At 46.6% G+C, this 19,732-nt stretch overlaps 1 protein-coding gene across 2 annotated transcripts in view; it reads left to right on the plus strand.

The window, feature by feature from the left end:
- Window positions 1–19,732, plus strand: part of Plcl1 (phospholipase C like 1 (inactive)) — a 275,177-nt gene that overhangs the window by 219,737 nt on the left and 35,708 nt on the right. For both annotated transcript variants that reach the window (XM_041668423.1, XM_041668424.1), the window contains exons 2-3: window positions 3,503–5,977; window positions 9,886–10,089. In XM_041668423.1, the coding sequence (XP_041524357.1) occupies window positions 3,503–5,977; window positions 9,886–10,089 (2,679 nt within the window). The remainder of the gene's footprint in view (window positions 1–3,502; window positions 5,978–9,885; window positions 10,090–19,732) is intronic.

Below are 19,732 nucleotides of genomic sequence, written 5' to 3' on the forward strand. Positions count from 1 at the left end.
ATTTCCAAGTTATTTCTAGGTTAAAAATTCGTGCTAAAAGCATGGGATTATATGGAAGCTTTCTTTTTTCATGTGAATGGACTATGAATAGTGCTTTAGGTAAATAAATACATTATTTTATCTAAAGAATAGACTGTTTATCTCATACTACAAGAATTTAAAGGTCTTCTGCTGCTGATGGTTGAATCCTTTATTTACAAAGACCATAAATGCAAAACACAAAGCCAGGCTAGGAGCCATTCAGGGGCCATAGAAACCCAATTTGGCGTATTTGTTTGCTCTGTGGAAAGTGTTCATCCGGAAACATCAGTAAGAATTCCAGGAGACTGAAGGGGCTGTGGTCCCCTCCGATTCTTGTGTTCTCCTGGACTGTGAGGCCAGCTTTTGGCTTAGGAGGCAATAACATGACGCGGGGCCCTTTTATCCTGGTAGACTTCAGTCTTTTGCCTTTACTCAAAGGGAGGAAAGTTAGCTTTGGGGGGAATTAACATTTACTCGCTCTATCAGAATCTCTTAGATACATGTTCTGGGTGATGGAGTCCTTTCCATCATCTGATTGGGTGAAAGCTGGAAAGATGGAGACCACACCTGGCTCCTCCTGGAACCTGCCCACGCGCTGGCAGGGCTGGGCTTCACAATACATTTATTACTGCAGACCAGACACACGTTGTGAATAGCTGTGTGGAGACTTAGCAACAGGGGAGTCCCACAGCCAACACGTTAATGTCTCTCAAGCTATTTACCTTAACATTTCCCCTTCTCTAGGACGAATCTGCAATTGTATTATTGCAGTGAATATGGTTATGGTGTATAGGTCACTGTCCAGTGGTTCCAAAAGAGACTCGAGTGTCCCTGTCCGGCAATACATCAAATGGTGTCCCTACTCCTTCTCCCAGGCTGCCCAAGCTAGAGCATCGCAGCGACAGCCCGAGGATCGCTGTCCAGGGCCAGGCATTGCTGTTTCTATGGCAGAACTGGAGAAATAAAATCAGCAGTCTGACTCTTTCCCAGCGTATTTTAGTAGGAATAACCTTGGCCGCGTCCATCACTAGACAAACTCTCGCATGGCCCGTGTCTAGCCCGCTTGGGGACTTGCAATCACTGCATCTTGTCTCTTGTGGGATGACAACCTGGGAGCCACATCCTTCTCAGAGGCCAGGTCTTAAGGCACTTTGGGATATGTCTAATAATCACATATGGGTTTTAAGTCCAGGCAGGAACCTAGCGTTATGGAGCAGGTGGATCCTTTGGTGGACTTGATAGGAAGCATTCTTCTCTTGCAATCTTGTCTCACTAGAGGCATAGACTTGATTGAAGGAGCTATCACCACCGAGAGGAGAGGCTTATATAAGCCATTCTCACGGTGGCCGTTTGTCCTCAGAGATAAGTGGCTTCTCAAGCCGGGAGCGGAGTCTCAGGCCACAGAGAAGGTTCCTGCAGTTGCTCACATAGTATGGAAGAACCAGCGTGCAATTAGAGGAACGCTGATTCCCCGTTTCCGGTGTTCCCGTGGCTCTGCTGACAACATTTATATCTGGAACATGAGCTCATGCGTATTATTTTTCACGTGAAGCTCTCTGTGGTCTATAAGGTGGTCAGATGGTTAGCTTAAAATCCAAACAGTCTGATTTACTCCCCCAATTCTGTTTCCCCTTTACTCGGTGGAGTAATCTCAGTTAGCAGTGCCTTTGGGGTCCTGCTTTGATGGGGTGGAAAAATACACACACTCTGATATTTCGGAGCGCGTGGGCTGCGATGAACTTAAGGGTGCTCTAGTGGAATATCTGTGTTGAAACAGCTGAAGATTTATCATTGCTTTTTTTTTTTTAACTTGAGAATGGAGGAAATCGTCCACTATGCGATAGTTAAAAATAGCAACTCTCTGGGGAAGCAGGAGGCAAGTTTTCAAATGCCGCAGAAACGCGGGGGTAGCTCTCTGTAACCGAAATTGGGTAATTTATATCTGTGTCACTTGAAGATCTGATATGAAGTTGAGTCAATGAATCCTCCCACCGGCATCCCATAAGCAAAGCAAAATTTATTTCCCTCTTGCCTGCAGAGTTTTAGCCGATTACATAATAAATCACCCTGCCTTTAAAGAACCTAGGATAGACAGGCTTATCTGGGTTGGATGGATTGAGTGATGCTCCTGCCCCAGAGGGTGAATTCTACAGCGCTTTAAAAGATGCCGGCAATGAGACAGCCCGGATTATCCGCACTGCTTCTGCTTCTCAGTGTCGGGAGTGGTGACAGCATTAGTGTCTCAAACTGTTGAAGGTTTCTCTTAAATACCGACGAGACAAGCATGAGTTGGCTTCGTGCTGACTCCCAATATTCCATCGGATGCCTGTGGCTGGTTCTACAGGCACCGTGGGTAAAGACACACCATCTCCAGAAGAGAATCTTTATAAGGACTTGCCATTTACAAACCAAACAGGCATGGGCTTTTCTCTTTGGAGTATCGTGATAACATTGAATCATAATATAAACATGCATAAAATGCATCCAAGTCTTACTTGAGACGTAGAAACTAAAATCCAGAGAGGTTAAGTGACTTATCTCGGATAATATAGAGTGAGTTGAATAAAGAAAACTTAAGGTCTAATTTTTGCCTTGAGGTCAACGCCCTATGAAGCGTTCATATCCCCACCGTGCTGGTGTGCTTATGAGACCAAGTACTCTAAGCACATTAGACATGCATTTTAGAAATACATCACTGGGAGGATAGTTTGAATTAGTAATGTAGTGGGGAACCTTATTAAACTTGATTAAAATGAAGAATTATCCACTTTCAAGTGGAAAGGGTCAGACGCTCAGTGTAAATCTGAGTTGGGCAGCAATAGGGGCAGTGGACAGTCCAGGACAAAGATGAAATCCATCACCTCGCAATTATGAGTGTTCAGAGGACAGGACCTGCAGCTGAGGAGGGACGGTAGTGAGAAGGGAGGAGTCTTAGGATGTGTGACCTGTGAGCACAGCCTGGTGGATGCTGTCTCATGTGCTGGTAGTAGGCTTTCTTAAGAAATTGTCCCGGGATGTAGTGATGGCTCAGCAGATAAGAGCATTGCCTGCTCTTCCAAAGGTCCTAAGTTCAATTCCCAGCAACCACATAGTGGCTTACAACCATCTGTAATGAGGTCTGGTGCCCTCTTCTGGCCTGCAGGCATACATGTAGACAGAATATATACAGAACATTGTATACATAATAAATAAATAAATATTTAAAAAAAAGAAATTGTCCCTACTATCGCTTTAAGTGAACTGAAGCTGATTCTTGGTCTTAATATTTATCTTAACTGGTAGGGCACCCATTTGTAAATTAGGTCTCCTGGAGCCTACTGATATATGAATTCTCTCAGTAGCCTATCTTCGGATACAGTGCTAAGGTCAGTCTCAGGCTAGCTTCTCTTCAGATGACCACACAATCTGGACGGAGTTTGAGAAATTCCTGAATTTGAGTTTCCTGAAAGAGAGTGATCATTCTTTTCTGCTTGTCTTCCAGGATCCTTCCAACCAAAAATGTGGTGGCAGGAAGAAGACAGTGTCTTTCAGCAGCATGCCCTCGGAGAAGAAGATCAGCAGCGCCAGCGACTGCATCAGCTTCATGCAGGCCGGCTGCGAGCTGAAGAAAGTGCGGCCCAACTCTCGCATCTACAACCGATTCTTCACCCTGGACGTGGACCTCCAGGCGCTCCGCTGGGAACCCTCCAAGAAAGACCTTGAGAAAGCCAAGCTGGACATTTCCGCCATCAAGGAGATCAGGCTGGGGAAGAACACAGAGACCTTCAGAAACAACGGCCTCGCTGACCAGATCTGTGAAGACTGCGCCTTCTCCATCCTCCACGGGGAAAACTACGAGCCTCTGGACCTGGTTGCCAATTCAGCGGATGTGGCCAACATCTGGGTGTCAGGGTTACGGTACCTGGTCTCGCGCAGCAAACAGCCGCTTGATTTTATGGAGGGTAACCAGAACACACCGCGGTTCATGTGGCTGAAAACCGTGTTTGAAGCCGCAGACGTCGACGGGAACGGGATAATGTTGGAGGACACTTCCGTGGAGCTCATAAAACAACTCAACCCTACTCTGAAGGAATCTAAGATCAGGTTAAAGTTCAAAGAAATCCAGAAGAGCAAGGAAAAACTGACCACCCGGGTTACAGAGGAGGAATTTTGCGAAGCTTTTTGTGAACTGTGCACCAGGCCGGAAGTGTATTTCTTACTGGTGCAGATATCGAAGAACAAAGAGTACCTGGATGCGGATGACCTCATGCTCTTTTTAGAAGCCGAGCAAGGCGTCCCCCACATCACTGAGGATATGTGCTTGGACATCATTAGGAGATACGAGCTTTCGGAAGAGGGCCGCCAGAAAGGGTTTCTTGCTATCGATGGCTTTACTCAGTATTTATTATCTCCGGAATGTGACATCTTTGATCCAGAACAAAAGAAGGTCGCCCAAGATATGACCCAACCCTTATCTCACTACTACATCAACGCGTCTCACAATACCTACCTGATAGAAGACCAGTTCAGGGGGCCGGCAGATATCAACGGGTACGTGAGGGCTTTGAAGATGGGGTGCCGGAGCATCGAGCTGGACGTGAGCGACGGTTCAGAGGATGAGCCCATCCTCTGCAATAGGAACAACATGGCCACGCCCCTTTCCGTCCGGAGTGTTCTGGAGGTGATCAATAAGTTTGCCTTCGTCGCTTCCGAGTATCCTCTCATTCTCTGCTTGGGGAATCACTGTTCTCTGCCGCAGCAGAGGATCATGGTCCAGCAGATGAAAAAGGTGTTCGGCAGCAAACTCTACACAGAGGCCCCTTTGCCGTCCGAGTCCTACCTCCCGTCCCCGGAAAAACTGAAAAACAGGATCATCGTGAAGGGAAAGAAACTGCCTGCAGAGTCGGATCTGCTGGAAGGGGAAGTGACGGATGAGGATGAAGAGGCTGAAATGTCGCGGAGGATGTCCGGGGATTACAACGGTGAGCAGAAGCACGTCTGGCTCTGCCGGGAGCTCTCTGACTTGGTATCCATCTGTCAATCTGTCCAGCACAGGGATTTTGAACTGTCGATGAAAACCCAGAATTACTGGGAGATCTGTTCCTTCAGCGAGACGGAGGCCAGCCGGATCGCCAACGAATACCCGGAGGACTTTGTGAACTACAACAAGAGATTCTTATCAAGGGTCTACCCTAGCGCCATGCGGATAGATTCCAGTAACCCCAACCCACAGGACTTCTGGAACTGCGGCTGTCAGATCGTCGCCATGAATTTCCAGACCCCCGGTCCAATGATGGACCTCCACACGGGCTGGTTTCTCCAGAACGGAGGGTGCGGCTATGTACTGAGGCCGTCGGTTATGCGAGACGAGGTTTCCTACTTTAGCGCGAACACAAAGGGCATTGTACCCGGAGTGTCTCCCCTGGTCCTTCATATCAAGATCATCAGTGGTCAGAACTTTCCAAAGCCCAAGGGAGCCTGTGCCAAAGGGGATGTCATCGACCCCTATGTCTGTGTAGAGATTCATGGAATTCCGGCTGACTGCTCCGAGCAGAGGACTAAAACTGTCCAGCAGAACAGCGATAATCCCATTTTTGATGAAACTTTCGAGTTTCAAGTCAACCTCCCTGAGCTGACCATGGTCCGTTTTGTGGTTTTGGATGATGATTACATCGGGGATGAATTCATAGGGCAGTACACGATACCGTTCGAATGCCTGCAACCCGGATACCGGCACGTACCCCTGCGCTCCTTTGTGGGGGAGATCATGGAGCACGTGACCCTTTTTGTCCACATAGCGATAACCAATCGCAGCGGAGGAGGAAAAGCCCAGAAGCGCAGCCTCTCTGTGAGGATGGGCAAGAAAGTTCGGGAATATACCATGCTCAGGAATATCGGTCTTAAAACCATAGATGATATATTCAAAATAGCCGTTCATCCCTTACGAGAAGCCATAGACATGAGGGAGAACATGCAGGTAGGGAAACAGCCCCACCTTGCTCCGCTGTCTCTTTTATTCACACCCACTGAAACTCGCAACTGTTGTGGTTTACGAATGGCCGGTTTGCGGATGATCGGAAATACCGTGCCGATCCCCGCGCCGCCGAATTATGCTCCCTGTCTCCGGTGATATAAAGCAGGTGGTTGCCGATTGTGAGTGCAAGGGGGAGTTTGGCCAGGTAGTGGTGCATCCATATAGCAAAAGGCTGGGTATCTTTCCAATATGTTTAGCACGTGGTAACGGACTGACAGGAATGTGTATATAAACGGTGTAGAAAAAGTGAAAATTAAAACGTGGGGGTAGAGGCTGGTGACATGGCTCAGCTGGGCAGGAGCACTTGCTGTGTGCGCGTGAGGACCAGGCTTCAAACTTCCAGTAGCCATAGAAGAAGTTGGGTGTGGCTGCTGTGCCTGTAACCCCTTGCTGAGTGCGGTGCAGAGACAGGAAGGTGGCTGGGGCTGGCTGGCCACCAGTCTAGTACCAGGTTCGGTGAGTAAACCTGTCTCAGAAGAATAAGGTGGAAAGAGAGAGAATAGGACATCCTGGTTTAATCCTCTGGTACCTGTGTGAGACAATCATACCCATCTGATGCGCACGTGTATGTGTGTGCGTGTGCATGCACACACTTACACACACATAAATACACAATACACGTGAACACACACGCACACCCCCTCATGTGGGTAGCCTATAAAATATATAACCAGACATATGCATGCGATTTGAAAGCTTACATGTAAAATACTTGCTGATATGAATAGAGAAGAGAATTAGAAGTCAAATGTTCTAAAACCGACACCCATAATATTTTCAGTTATTTAAATGCGCACTAGCAAATTCCTAGCCGCAAGAGAAAAACACAACTAAACAGACAAAAGTCAACCCTTAAACTTTTAAAAAATATAGTTAGCTTCTCCTAGAAAGGTAACTCAATTGAAAGAACGTGGTTCCTGCTGTGCACCTGCCCCGTGTGGTCCTGAACCGCAGCTTTCAAGATCAGGTTTTCTGCATCAGGCAGGACCACGAGACTTACACTGGATGGCTGTGTGAGAGCTGAGTGGAAGCCGGAAGTGAATGCCCAGTGGACAGGAGAAACCCAGCGTACCTTTTCCTTCCTCGTGATGCATCAGCAGAGATGCAAAACACCCTTTCCACATGACTTACCCTAGTTCCCCGAGGATAGCATTTTAAAGACCCGAGTGGACAAGTGCCCCCCCCCCCCCGCCCAAGAGCTTACGTTGCAAAATGAGAATCATTTAGCTTATTTTATTCCTTTAATTAGCGTTTTTTCTAACAAGACTAACCCATCCAGAAGCTCTGCACTCAAGAAACCAGACACGTCAGAAGACGTTATTTCTCAGATCTTGCAGTTAATAAACGACCAAGTTAGACTTTAAACCCAAGGGTGCCTGATGCCAAAATCCACTATAATTCATGCGAAGCAGAACCATCGAGCTGTGCCTTTGTGAAATCTTAATATTAACTCCAAGAGAACTTCTTCAAATAACCAAATGGAGGGAAAGTACGGTATGAAACCCACAGCTTAGCACCTGAGGTCAGATTAGGTTTATGTTTGACTCAAAGAGGTTTGCTTAACCCCTTTGTCAAAACTAGGCTCCAAATATGCTATTATCATTTATATAATCTTTCCTTACATAAAGTCAACATTATTATGAAGCCCTATGTTAGATTACCTATGAGCAATTTCTATACCTCGCTGTGTTAGAAGTCGGTCCTATGTATTTCTGGGTAATTCCTTTTTTTTTGTTGTTTTTGTTTTTTGTTTTTTGAGACAGGTTTCTCTGTAGCTTTGGAGTCTGTCCTGGAACTAGCTCTTGCAGACCAGGCTGACCTCGAATTTGCAGAGATCCACCTGCCTCTGCCTCCTGAGTGCTGGGATTAAAGGCATGCACCATCACCTCCCGGCTTTTTGTGTAATTCATAAACCACAGCCTCTATTCCATATCTGCAGAGTACATCCTGAGAAGTATTTGGCCGTGGTGATGGCTCAGCCGGAAGAGTACTTGCTGAACAGGCAAGGCCTGGGGTTCAGATCTTTAGAACTGACTTAGGAGCTGGGTGTTGTGGCAACCCTCCTGGGATCCCAGTGCACGCAAGAGGCTAAGACAGGGAGGGGGCTCACGGGAGCAGGATGGTGAGATAGATCCCTTAAGCCCAGGATTCCTGGATCGAGTAGGAGACCCTGCCTCAGTCTATGATGAGTGATCTGAGAAGACACCCAGGTCTATGCATACATGCCCCTACACATAGAAACACACACACACACACACACATGTATGCACACCACATGCACATCCGCAAAAGAAGATCAGTTTCTAAGGCTTTTGCAGGCAGTGTTCATAATTCATGGTTTCCTAACAAAATAGTTTGGATAAAGGATTATTTAGAGGGTAATCTGTAAAAATAAATAAATAAATAAAAGCACCCTGGTAATTAATAAATTCCTGAGACATCCGGTAGGTTAGAGGATGAGCATTATTAATAAACGTGAAGCAGCCATAACTTCTATCCCGAGTTACACGCCAGCATCGAGCACGTTCACAACAGCCTTGGAGCGCCGAAAATGTGCCGCTGTCTCATTAAGGAAAAGAAATTAAAAAACACCTTCCATCATGTGATTTACCCAAGAGTGAGCCCAGATTTGAATTAGCGACTTCTTTCCCCCTTTGTCTTCTGTCCTTCCTCTGTCTGTCATATGAACTTGACTCTTAGACTGTCTATCTGGTGAGTCTGTCTGTCTGTCTGTCTGTCTCTCTCTCTCTCTCTGTGTGTGCCCCTGTGTATGTCCGTCCCCGTATGCCCCCAATGAAGAGCTTTTGCTGTGTGTTAATTGAACAGCACAGACAGCATCACATGGTAAGGCTGGGAGACTTGACAGAAAGCTTTAATAGAGTTTTACAAGGGATTCAGTCACTAACTGCATCTGATGCAGCTGACTCAGACAGCAAGCACACAAAGGCTATCAAGCAATGCCCATAGTTGTCTTTAACATGTATGCCAGATGTTCATTTTATAAGGTTGCTTTCAACCTGCTTGCTGTTTCCAGCATCTATCACCATAACATATATACATACATGTGTTACCACCCTTGGGTGTATGGAAGAGAAGAAAATTTCAGATTAAGCTATGAATCAGCTTAGGTGTAAAAGTTGATTATATGTGACATCAACAAGTAAGGTTGGTTGTTACATTACTTCCTTAGAAGCAGGATACGCAGAAGGCTATTAGTCCTAAGTAGCCTCAAGGAATATTACTAACTCTGGCTCTGAAGCCCAACCAAAGTTCTAGTCTCTTTGAATAGAAGAGATATTTTCATAATATTATAGCAGCACAGTTTTGTTAAAGATCATGATGCCAATGAAGAAGATGCCCGTACAATGCATTTTCTGTGGGCAAGGGACATTTCTAATGGGATGATAAGGTGATCTTGCTGGTCGATCAGATGGAGTCAGGTGAGCAATGATAGCCGCAGCCTTGAGATGCTAAGAGAGATGGCCGACCATCCCCTAGCGGGATGCTTTTCTGAGTTCGAATGAAGGGTTCCTATCTCGGCAGTGCTTGTGTGTTTATGGATTCAGTTGCTATGTTTGAAAAGCATGGAGCAGCCTGGAGTCATAATCTCCTTTGTTTTTGATGGATGTCTATGGCCATTGGTAAACACTAGGACCAACGGCTCAGGCTGAGGCTGTGAGTCAGTGATCTGTGTTCCTTCTGCTTGTCACAGCAGTTGGGGTTGGCTGTGGTCCAGGCTGCTCTTCACGGCACTTGTCTCTAAGGGTGTAACTTGGCGAACGTACTTGAGCGTGAACCGGGAACGCAGCGCCCTGCGGCCAGACGGGTGACTCTCTGTTTTCTCCTCGTAGAACGCCATAGTATCTGTTAAGGAGCTGTGTGGACTCCCTCCGATTGCCAGTCTGAAGCAGTGCCTGTTAACCCTGTCCTCTCGTCTCATCACCAGTGACAGTGCCCCTTCCGTGTCTCTTGTGATGAAGGACAGCTTTCCTTACCTGGAGCCTCTGGGTGCCCTGCCAGACGTGCAGAAGAAGATGCTGGCCGCATACGACCTGGTAGGCTATGACTGTTGCAACTTTCCGTTTCTTCCCCCGCGTCTATGGGAAGCCCTAAAAGCAAAGGTTCTTGGGTAGTCCTCCAATGACCAGGGCAGTGACTGCCTCTCAAATGTGGCCGGAGGTGGCAGCCAGAGCTCACTATTCAGTAACCATCAAGCCCTGGTGAGACCGCTGGGGACATATGGCAGATTGGGCAGTCCCTGCTCTGACAAAGGGTAAATGACTTCTCCAGTCCTCGGAAGCACGCCTCCTTTTCTTCTGGATGATGTTCCTGAGGGGGAGAGACTCTGCTCTCAGGGCTGATCAGTGATGGATGAGCCAAGAGGCTCGCCTGGATGCCGTTCTAAGCTGATGATGCTCTTTTCTGACTATGTAATAGAATTTACGTAGTGATTAGATTTGGGGATAACTTTATTTCTGTGTTTCGTGCCGTAAACAAAATTAAAAAGCAAATGATAAAATAGATAGCAAAGCTGATTAGGTATAAATAAACATCTTGGCTGGAGGAGAGCTTGCAAGCCAGCCAGAGGAGAAAGGTGTAGAAGCGCCTTACGTCAGTCAAAATTAACTTCTCCCCTATGCGATGCATGAAATTGTCAGATACTAGGTTAAAGCGAAATAAAAACTAAAATACTGTATCTTTTAAACAGCAACCCGATTATAGCTTAAAATGCAAACTTTCATTCAGAAATTTAGACAGCAATTATCTGGGGGATTTTTTTCTTAACCAAGTTCTTTGGTGCCTTGGTTCCTTTTATTTGTCTCTTCTTCTTTTCCTAGAATATAGCCCTTAGCTTCAAGGTCCAAATGGCTACCCACACTCTGCTTGCAACATCTGCATTCCACTCATCAGGAACGATCTGAGAGGACACATCTTCCTTCTTTTATTTTCTGGAATTATAGACAAAAAAAATATTACTTTTCTTTCCTGTTCATCAGCCTGGAGTTGTTACACAGCCACCGTTAATTGCAAAACGTAATCTAAAATGTCATTTCCAGGGGACTAAAATCCTTGTCTTCTATTGCTAAGAAGTAGGAGAGACAGGCCATCAGGCGACAGCACAGACTCTGCCCCAGAGGGCGGCAGGCAGCTCCTTTCCTGAAATGCCATTAAAGCAGCACATCTAGCTTTAAAACACATTTCCAATTAGATAAGTGAATGTATTAAACTAAGCATGGTGGTGTGCCCTGTAGTCTCAGCGACTCCAGGAAACTGAGTCAAGGCAGTTGCTTGAGCCCAAATGATCAAGACTGTCCAGTCGTGAGAAAACAATGAGACCCCACGTCTTGAAAGTAATGTATGAGATAGTCCCCTACCTACCATTAAGTCATCAGCTGTGCCCTGCCGCTTTAACCGTGGTGCTTCCAATCACAAATGTAAGAAGACCAGGGGCTGCAGAGATAGCCCAGAGAGCAAAGTGTTTACTATGCAAGCGTGAGATCTTGAGTTGGAATTCCCAGTGCCCGCTTAAAATGCCATGTGAGACCACACACATCTGTGACCCCAGCGCTGGGGGGTGGAGAGAAGCGGAGGCCTGGAGTGGTCTGGCCTTCCTTTGAGCCCAGTCAGCACCAGGTTCCGTAAAAGATGTGCCCGCTTCTCAAAATATGAATAGAGTGCAATGTTAATCTGCAGTCTTTGCCTCTGTATGCAAGGATGCGCGCGCGCGCGCGCACACACACACACACACACACACACACACACAAAGGAGAATCGAAGACAACTGATACTTTTATGCCGCACACCGCGGCCCCCATCTGTGCTCTATGCGCTAGAACCCAGTTCGCGAGCTTCGGGCAAGGGGCTGGAGGTTGAAGAAACACACGCAGAGACAGACCAACACACGGACCTCCAATCACTGGTACAAAAGCCCTTCTTTAATAGCACCATGGAAGCTTAAATACCCTGCAGTCAATGGCCAACAGGTGAAAATCCCATCCTCTGATCCTCTAGGCTAGGCACAGCTTCTAGTAACTTCAATTAGAAGGCTATAGCAGGGAAGAGCAGCTGAAGGCCAGGACTCACTTTTATTTCCCAGCCTACAGTGCAAAAATAAATTGCTATCTACATTGTTGGAGAGACGTTGGATAAAGCAACTTCAAATGCTTGTTCATTTAACCTATGTGTTTCTTCTCTTTAGATTTGTTAGGGTTTATAGATCTTCATAATGTTGGTAAGGAGGAATGAGCTAAAATACAGACAGGAACCTAGGAACTGGAGAGATGGCTCAGTAGTTCAGAACCGTCTCTGTCTTCGCAAAGAAGCCAGGGGTACCGTTCCCAGCGCCTCCTTGGAAGCTCACATCTGTTTATAACTCCAGCTCCTGGGGATCCCACGTCCTCTTCTGGCCTCCATGGGCACCAGCACCCATGTGACATAATTTATACAGCTACACAGCTAAACATAAAATATTTTTTTAAAGGCTAGGAATCCACCAAATGGGCTCCCTTTAAGAAGCTGTCAAAGTCAGTTGTCTAGCGGCACAGTAAGGGTGGAGGATAAAGCAAGACGCCTCGTGAAGCAGTCTGGTTATAATCATGTATGTACATGTGAGATTTACACGGCATTTGTATGAATATGCACATGCAAAGCACATAGGATGCTAGGAAGACATTAACAGTGCTTTTGTTTGTTGCGAGTGAATTTTATTTTCTTATTTCTTCTTTTCTACATTCTGCTTCCTGTATTTACCAAATATTCTTTAACAAACACCATGAATTTTATAATTGAATAAAATAACTGTCAGTTAAGAAAAGGCTGATATTTTGCCATTAAAAATAACTGGGAGAAAGGCATCTGGCATAAACATCTTCTAAATGAAAGGGGAGAAGTGCCACTGGGTACACCCTGCACACAAACGCTGGGCTGGGGCCAGACAGGGGGAGGCTCGCCTGCTGCCTGTGTCGCATTTTTTTTTTAAATCAATTTTTCATCATAAAAGTGGGGATTGAAAGCTGTTCGGTGAATAGGTATAATTGCCATCTAAGAGGTGAAATTAGGGTACTAGTTGCCATAGAGACAGACAGTAGACATCACTTGTTCCCTTGTAAGCTAAGACAGGAAAATAAGCCATTTGGAGGGCAGTCAGCCCCGAGAGCTGGGTCTGCGTTGAGCCAGGATGGCTCCTTCGTTGTGGTCGGGAAGTGCTGCCTCACATCCTGAGTGTCTGATGGTGTCATGTCCTTGCCATTTTACTTGATAAGCCCAAATATTAATATTAGCCTTTCTCTCATCTCTGTTTTTAAAACGCGGCAGAGCTGGACTTATACAAAACTGAAATGGCTTATAACAAAAAAAAAAACATAAATACTTAAATGAAGTCCAGTTATAATTCTCCATGGAAATAGCTTCTCATTTCGGTAGGAAATGGAGGGAAAATAACCTGCTCCAAATAGTGCAACTTGTACAGCCAGTTCGCTGCATCTTTTGATGGCGCTCAGGCTGAGGCGGGATGGCTACGATGCCACTGGCCTTGAGGAAGGAAATGTCATTGTCGCTCTGTGGAACTGTGTTCTCTCGTTGGGCATCTTGTTTGCCGTTCATGAGTGTCTGTGTTTGTTTGGAAAAGGTTTCCTGAGATATTGTCCAGACCCAGAGCAATCAATCATGTAAAAACATGGACGGGATCTTTCACAACGATCAAATTCTGTGGTGTCTTCTGATATAAATAAGTTTGAAAGTGCTGACTGACGTCATCAGGGGGGCTCTGTGATCTAACACCTCCGCAGCCTTTACCGCTCCTCCCGCTCCCCCCAGACCACACTGGTTCTGGCTCCAGGCCGTCGTGAACCACACTGCCTTTGTCCTTGGGATGTCCTTTCCTTCCCTGGAAAGTTGAACCTTATCTCTTCATTCTTAGCTGATCATTTCCTGAGAGACCCTTCCCCAACTATTAACCCATCTGCCCCTCCATCTCCTAGGTGTTTTCCCACCACGTTTTATAAAACAAGTTTTATTAAGAAAGCATCATTTGTTGACTGTGTGCACTGCATCAGTTTGCTTCCTTTTTTGACGTACCTGTGTCTATGTCCTTAGTCTTAGCCTTCGTCAAGGGACAAACACATTTTGGGTACCTTTTCTCTGCAGGGTGCCGTGTGACATGCTAGGGGTTGGCCTTCCCAAGTGGGTGGCTCTAACAGGAAGGCAAAACTTACAACGAAGAGGGGGTGCACGGAGACACACAGCTGAGAGAGACCAGTGGCTACTTTTTGTCCTGAGGCGGACTCTAAAGACTAATGAGACTTCATGGGGACCCGCGGGGCACCTTCTGCACCTCAGCCACCCCACCCTGGCTTCCCTGGCCCTTGGCAGAATTGTATTTGCAAATAAGTAGGAAAGGAAGCAGCTTTAGGTGCTCTTCTCTCTGGATGGCTGAGTGTCTACGCTTCTAATGTTTTGCCAGCCTAATTTTTCCTGCATAGTTAAGAAGCATTCGCTTGATATATTCGAACTTTTTATGGGTTTTAAATTAATATGGGAGATCTTTTGGGTCACTAGTGTCCTGAACGCACCATTCAGAGGGGGATTAGATATCAAGGACTCCAGCTGTAAAATGCCCACCAGAGCATTCTTCCAAGGTGACTTCTGGGCTGAATTATTTAACACTAGCCTAAAAGTTAACTAACTCAACTCTGGCAAGAACAACAGAATTTCTGGTGGTGAAGATGCTGAGCACTCTAGCGAGCACACATTGAAGGTTAATGGTTTACAAAGTGGGTTTGGTTGTGATTTGGAAAGCAGGTTGTGCTGGCGCAAGAAGAAACACAGCAGCAAGAAGGAATTAACCACCATCTAATCGTACTTGGCAGCTGAACTAGTGGAGAATATCACAATTAGGCTAAGAATAATGGGTTGGATAACTATATTGTCTTGTTAGTGTTATTACCAAAAGATAGCTTCAAGATGGAAAGACATTGTCTGTAGTTTCCTAAAGTAGCACGTAGCATCTCTCTCTCTCTCTCTCTCTCTCTCTCTCTCTCTCTCTCTCTCTCTGTCTGTCTCCCTTTTTCCACATACATGCACATGCGCACACACCACACACACACACACACACACACACAGGACTCTACGTGCTTGCAGAGGTCAGAAGAGCATGTTGGATCTGCTGGAGCTTGAGTTACAGAGGCTGAGAGCTGTCTGACTTGGGTGCTGGAATCCACATTCGAAGGAAGCAGCATGTACCCTTAATGCTGACCCCTCTCTCCAGCTCCCCTCTCTCTCCCCACAATATAATTTTGCTTATTGAAACTGAGGTTGAAATAAGTAAATAAATCAAAGGTATTCTCCTCCCAACATTGTCTCATTATAAGGTTTGCGTAAATTTTTTTTTATTGGTTTGAAAACCAAAAAGTGCATTGGTTTGCACAGCGGTAGAACTTGGGAAACTAGCTATGGACTTGTATGTGCTTGCTAGAGCTGGTTATTTCAGAACAATAAAGTTAGGACATAGAAACCCCCCCCCCCCTCAGGGACAGCAATGCCTTCTGACACATTTTAGGGGCGTTGTATATGATGGGATAATCACTGTCATCTGAAGGGGCCACCATTTCTACCTGGTACCGGGTTTCTGACAACATTGACTATCAAGGCTGCATCGACAAACGGTAATTTCAGGGTGTTTATTTGGCCTGACACGCGTGCATCCTTGTTTGACCTCGTGTTCCTTGCTTCTCAAATTCTTGGAACACTTTGGCGAAAGGCAGTCAGTGCGGTAGTCAAATTGGCCTGGAAATTGCAGAGAGATTTCGTGTGATGGTTAATTGTGATTGTCAGTCTGATTGGAGTAAGGAAGACCAGGGGCAGGAATGGGGTTCAGCTTTGGATCTATCTGTCAGGATTTTTCCAACGAAGATTAATTAAAGGTAACAATCCCTTGTGGGTGAGTGGTATTATTCCATAAGCCCAAACTGAATCAAAAAGGAAGAAGAAAAATGCTGGCTCATGCCAACATCTCCCTCTTCGGGCTTTCTGGTCTCTCAGGAGGGGAGCAAGCTTCTTCACAGTCCCTTCCGTGACGGGCTGTCCTCCTCCACAAGAGCCAAACCCAAACAACCAGAGCACTTCATAAAATCTCCTCACGTGGTGTTTTCTATGAATGAGATAAATCGTAATAGGAGCCGAGCCAACACTGATATTTCAAGCAACTTCTCAAGATTTGTTGATAGCTGCTTTGGAAACAGAAGGACGGGAACAGCACAATGTCCCTTTCTGAAGAAAGCAGGCATGGCAGTGGAATTGTCACCAGAAGGGAGGAGACACGGTCTGCTGTGCTCAGGTTCCTGCACCATCATAAGTCAGGCTGGGGAATGTGGCTCACGGCCAGCCCTGGTACAGGGACATCGTTGCCAACACGGGAGGTGTCATGAGCTTCTGGGCAGCTGAGAGGTGTTCTGAGTTTTATATTTGATGATATTTCCTGGAGAGTTGGCCATCTTCACAGGACTGAATGCTAAAAGAGAAAGACGCCAGTCTACAAAAGATGCTTGTATGCGTCCCATTTAACAGAAAGCACTGAAAACTAAGAAAAACGGTCCTTCACGATGTCATCTATCACGAAGGCATCATGAGAATCAAACTTTGCCGTGGCTGTGTCTCCTTCCAAACAGACTCAACCATGACACACGTCAGTCACAAGAAAGAGTCCTCCTATCTAGTCAGGAAACCCACATGTAACAGCAAGCCTATCTTCAAACGTGTTGAGTTTGAGAGCGTTCGACTCTGACTTTCAGCAATTCAACCAGCTGACCCACTGTGCAACCAGAGAGCTGAGACCTGGTTTGGGACTAGAAGGAAGACAGTAGCTAGATAGGTCTTAGGGGAGAGCACAGAAATAGAACCGAATAGCTTCTTGAATTGTCCCAAGCCGTAACCTGTCTAGAGTTCCCGCTCCTTTCTTAAAAAGTAGGGGTGTGGGTAAAAGCTTCTCTAGCGAGATTGCACAGGAGGACTCTTTCTCGTGACTGGCGTGCGTCACGGATGGAGTCTGTTTGGAAGGAGATGCAGCCGTGGCAAACTTGATTCTCGTGATGCCTTCGTGATGGATGACATCGTGAAGGACGAAGGGACAGTCCCCAACTTGTCCTTGCCGTAGAAACCCAACCTTTAACACGGGTTGCAGCGTAACTCGTAAGCTGGGCTGTTAACCCATAACTCATAAGTATTGTGCTGTTTCCAATACCTGTATTCTAGGCTCCATTGTTTCCTCTAACCCTGTGCCTTTATGCGAGCCAGCTTTCAGATCTGGTTGGGTTTTTTTTTTTGTTGTTGTTTTTTGTTCGTTTGTTTTGTCTACAAAGAGGCATTGTCCACGATAAACTATTCTTAAAGTGGCTCTGAGAAGAAAGTTACATGTTACTCTGAATTTCAGTGGAATTCCAGAGAAAACTGGTGTCCATGGGGATTTTTGAGTCGTGACAGGATGAAAACTTACTATTCAATCGGTTCAGCTTCTCTGTCGAATCTAGGAGACGCAATCTCACAGCAGGATTCCTGGTCCTCCGGCCCTCACGATATTTCTGCCCCCTCTCCTGTGATAGTCCCTGAGTGTTACATGTAGAAACTGGGTTATAGGTATGTCGAGTGGGGGTGGGCACCAATTTCTCTCTGTTTTGACCGGCAGCAGCTGGCTGTCATGGTCTTATGCTACAAATAGAAACCTCCTTGTTGAGGGGTGAGATCTATACCGCTCAGGCTGGGCCTGAACACAGGATGTGCAGGCCCGACTGGGCCTGGAGGTTGTATACACGGCAAGCGGGTAAGGTCAGGAGACAAAAGGGGCCTTGGCTACCATGGGTGGTGAGCGCCCAGCAGTCAGCAACAGTGGGAAGCTGTGGTGACAGCCAGGCCCACGGAAGTAAGAGACAGCTATTTCTGGCCCTTAGGACTCTTCTGCATCTGCCCTTGTCTGGAGCTGTTGCCTGGCAGAGAGGAAGTTGGGACACTAGAGCCCAGCAGGGAGGGAACCATGGGGAGGCTGTTCGCTCTACTGAACCCTCTGAGATCCCTGTTGGCGGCTCCCTTGCAAGGATGATCTCAAGAGAAGTTAGAAGGCAGGAGAGCATTGTGTGCTACTGCTCACAGCTCAGCCTCCCTCACCCGAGCCCTCACCTGAGCCCGAGTGGGAAGGGCAAGTAGAGTACTCAGCACAAATCGTACTTAGTCTGTAAAGATCGCGAGAATATTCTCATCATAAGCTGTATATACAGACTAATGCCTTAGCCTAGACATAATCAGATGCATCAGAAGTAGAAGCAGGTGTAGCATCTCCCAGTGTTCTGAGTGTGCCTGGCAGATCTGATGGAGTTGTCCTTGTTGTTCAGCTCACACTGTGCCTGGGGAAGTAATGATGGCGAGTGTCTGTCCAGCAAGCGGCTGTTTACCTGAGCCTGTGAGGTTGCTTTCGCTTCCTCTGTTGGAGCAATAAAATAGAAACGGAGCCACTTTCCCGCTCTGCTCTGTAGCCCTTTGCAGGTTGAGATACCCTGGAAGAGACACTGGAGTGGCGACTGCCTTTCAGCTTCTTCCCAGCACGAAGTTCATTTCTTTCCTCGCGATACCCTGGCAACCATATTGGGAACGCAGGGCTTTAATTCAGCAAGGTAGCCCCATCAATCGTTCCAGATAAAACAAAGGTTAAAAATCAATCTTGTTTCATCTCACACATCAGATATCTATGTAGTACACCCCACTTCGTGCCATAGGGACTATGAACCTCATGCCTTGAAAACCACGATTGTGGACCACTGGGATTGATGACGGAGGCAAGTCAGCTACGAAGCGGCAGTGATGGGTACAGGATATTTGATGTCTTTAGGAAGGGATAATGATACTGAGAGGAGAGATTACCAGTGAGGAGAAAGAGAACAGAGACCAGGCTGTTTCCTAGAGGCGTGGAAATGGGAAAGGAAATGGGAACCCTAGGAGGAGGATGGTAAGTTGCGTCTAACCGCCGAGCTGTGAAGACTGAGAACCGGGGGAGGGGGGGCGGGGGGGGGGGACAGATGCTGGCCAGGGCTAACGTCTGACAGGCACAGTAAGTCCTACCCAGAGTCAAAGCGCTGAACGCCCACTGGCTTGCTAGGGGATGAGGGCGGCTCTTGCATCGTTTCCTCAGCGGCTTTGTTGGAAATGTTTAAGTTAAGAGATGACGAGACTAGAGAGAGGTAGGATCCATACATGGCAGATAAGGGGATCATTAGAGAGGGGTCTCCTGGAGATGTGGGGAGAAATGGTACCGGCAGTCTGGAGAGACGAGCCAGAGATGGAGAAGAGGACTCTTCCATCTTAGCTGTCCCAGAGGCAGTGGCACTATCAGATGCAGGAAATGTCCTCTTGTCAGCACAAAGGGGATCTTTAGTTAAAAAAAACGAAAACAAAAACAAAACCCGCAAATCAACAGACAGGGATTCTTACTAGAGAATGATGCTACATTTTCTTGTTTGAGTGTACGACCCACACAGATGCAAGTCATCTCAGTTAACATACTAGCGAAGGAACTTATCGGTCATCTTCTTTAAAGGCTTTCCCCCCCTCAAAGAACAGATTAAATCTGGTTGTAATGGGTCATGTGTCTGGCCTTGTGTGTGTCTGTGGGTTAAAGTAGGTACACTCCTGTGTGTGAGCCTGTGCCCTCTCAGGTGG

Source organism: Microtus oregoni, unplaced genomic scaffold (assembly GCF_018167655.1).
Source record: "Microtus oregoni isolate MIOR12 unplaced genomic scaffold, Mior012 000018F_ref0000195, whole genome shotgun sequence".
NCBI lineage: Eukaryota > Metazoa > Chordata > Mammalia > Rodentia > Cricetidae > Microtus > Microtus oregoni.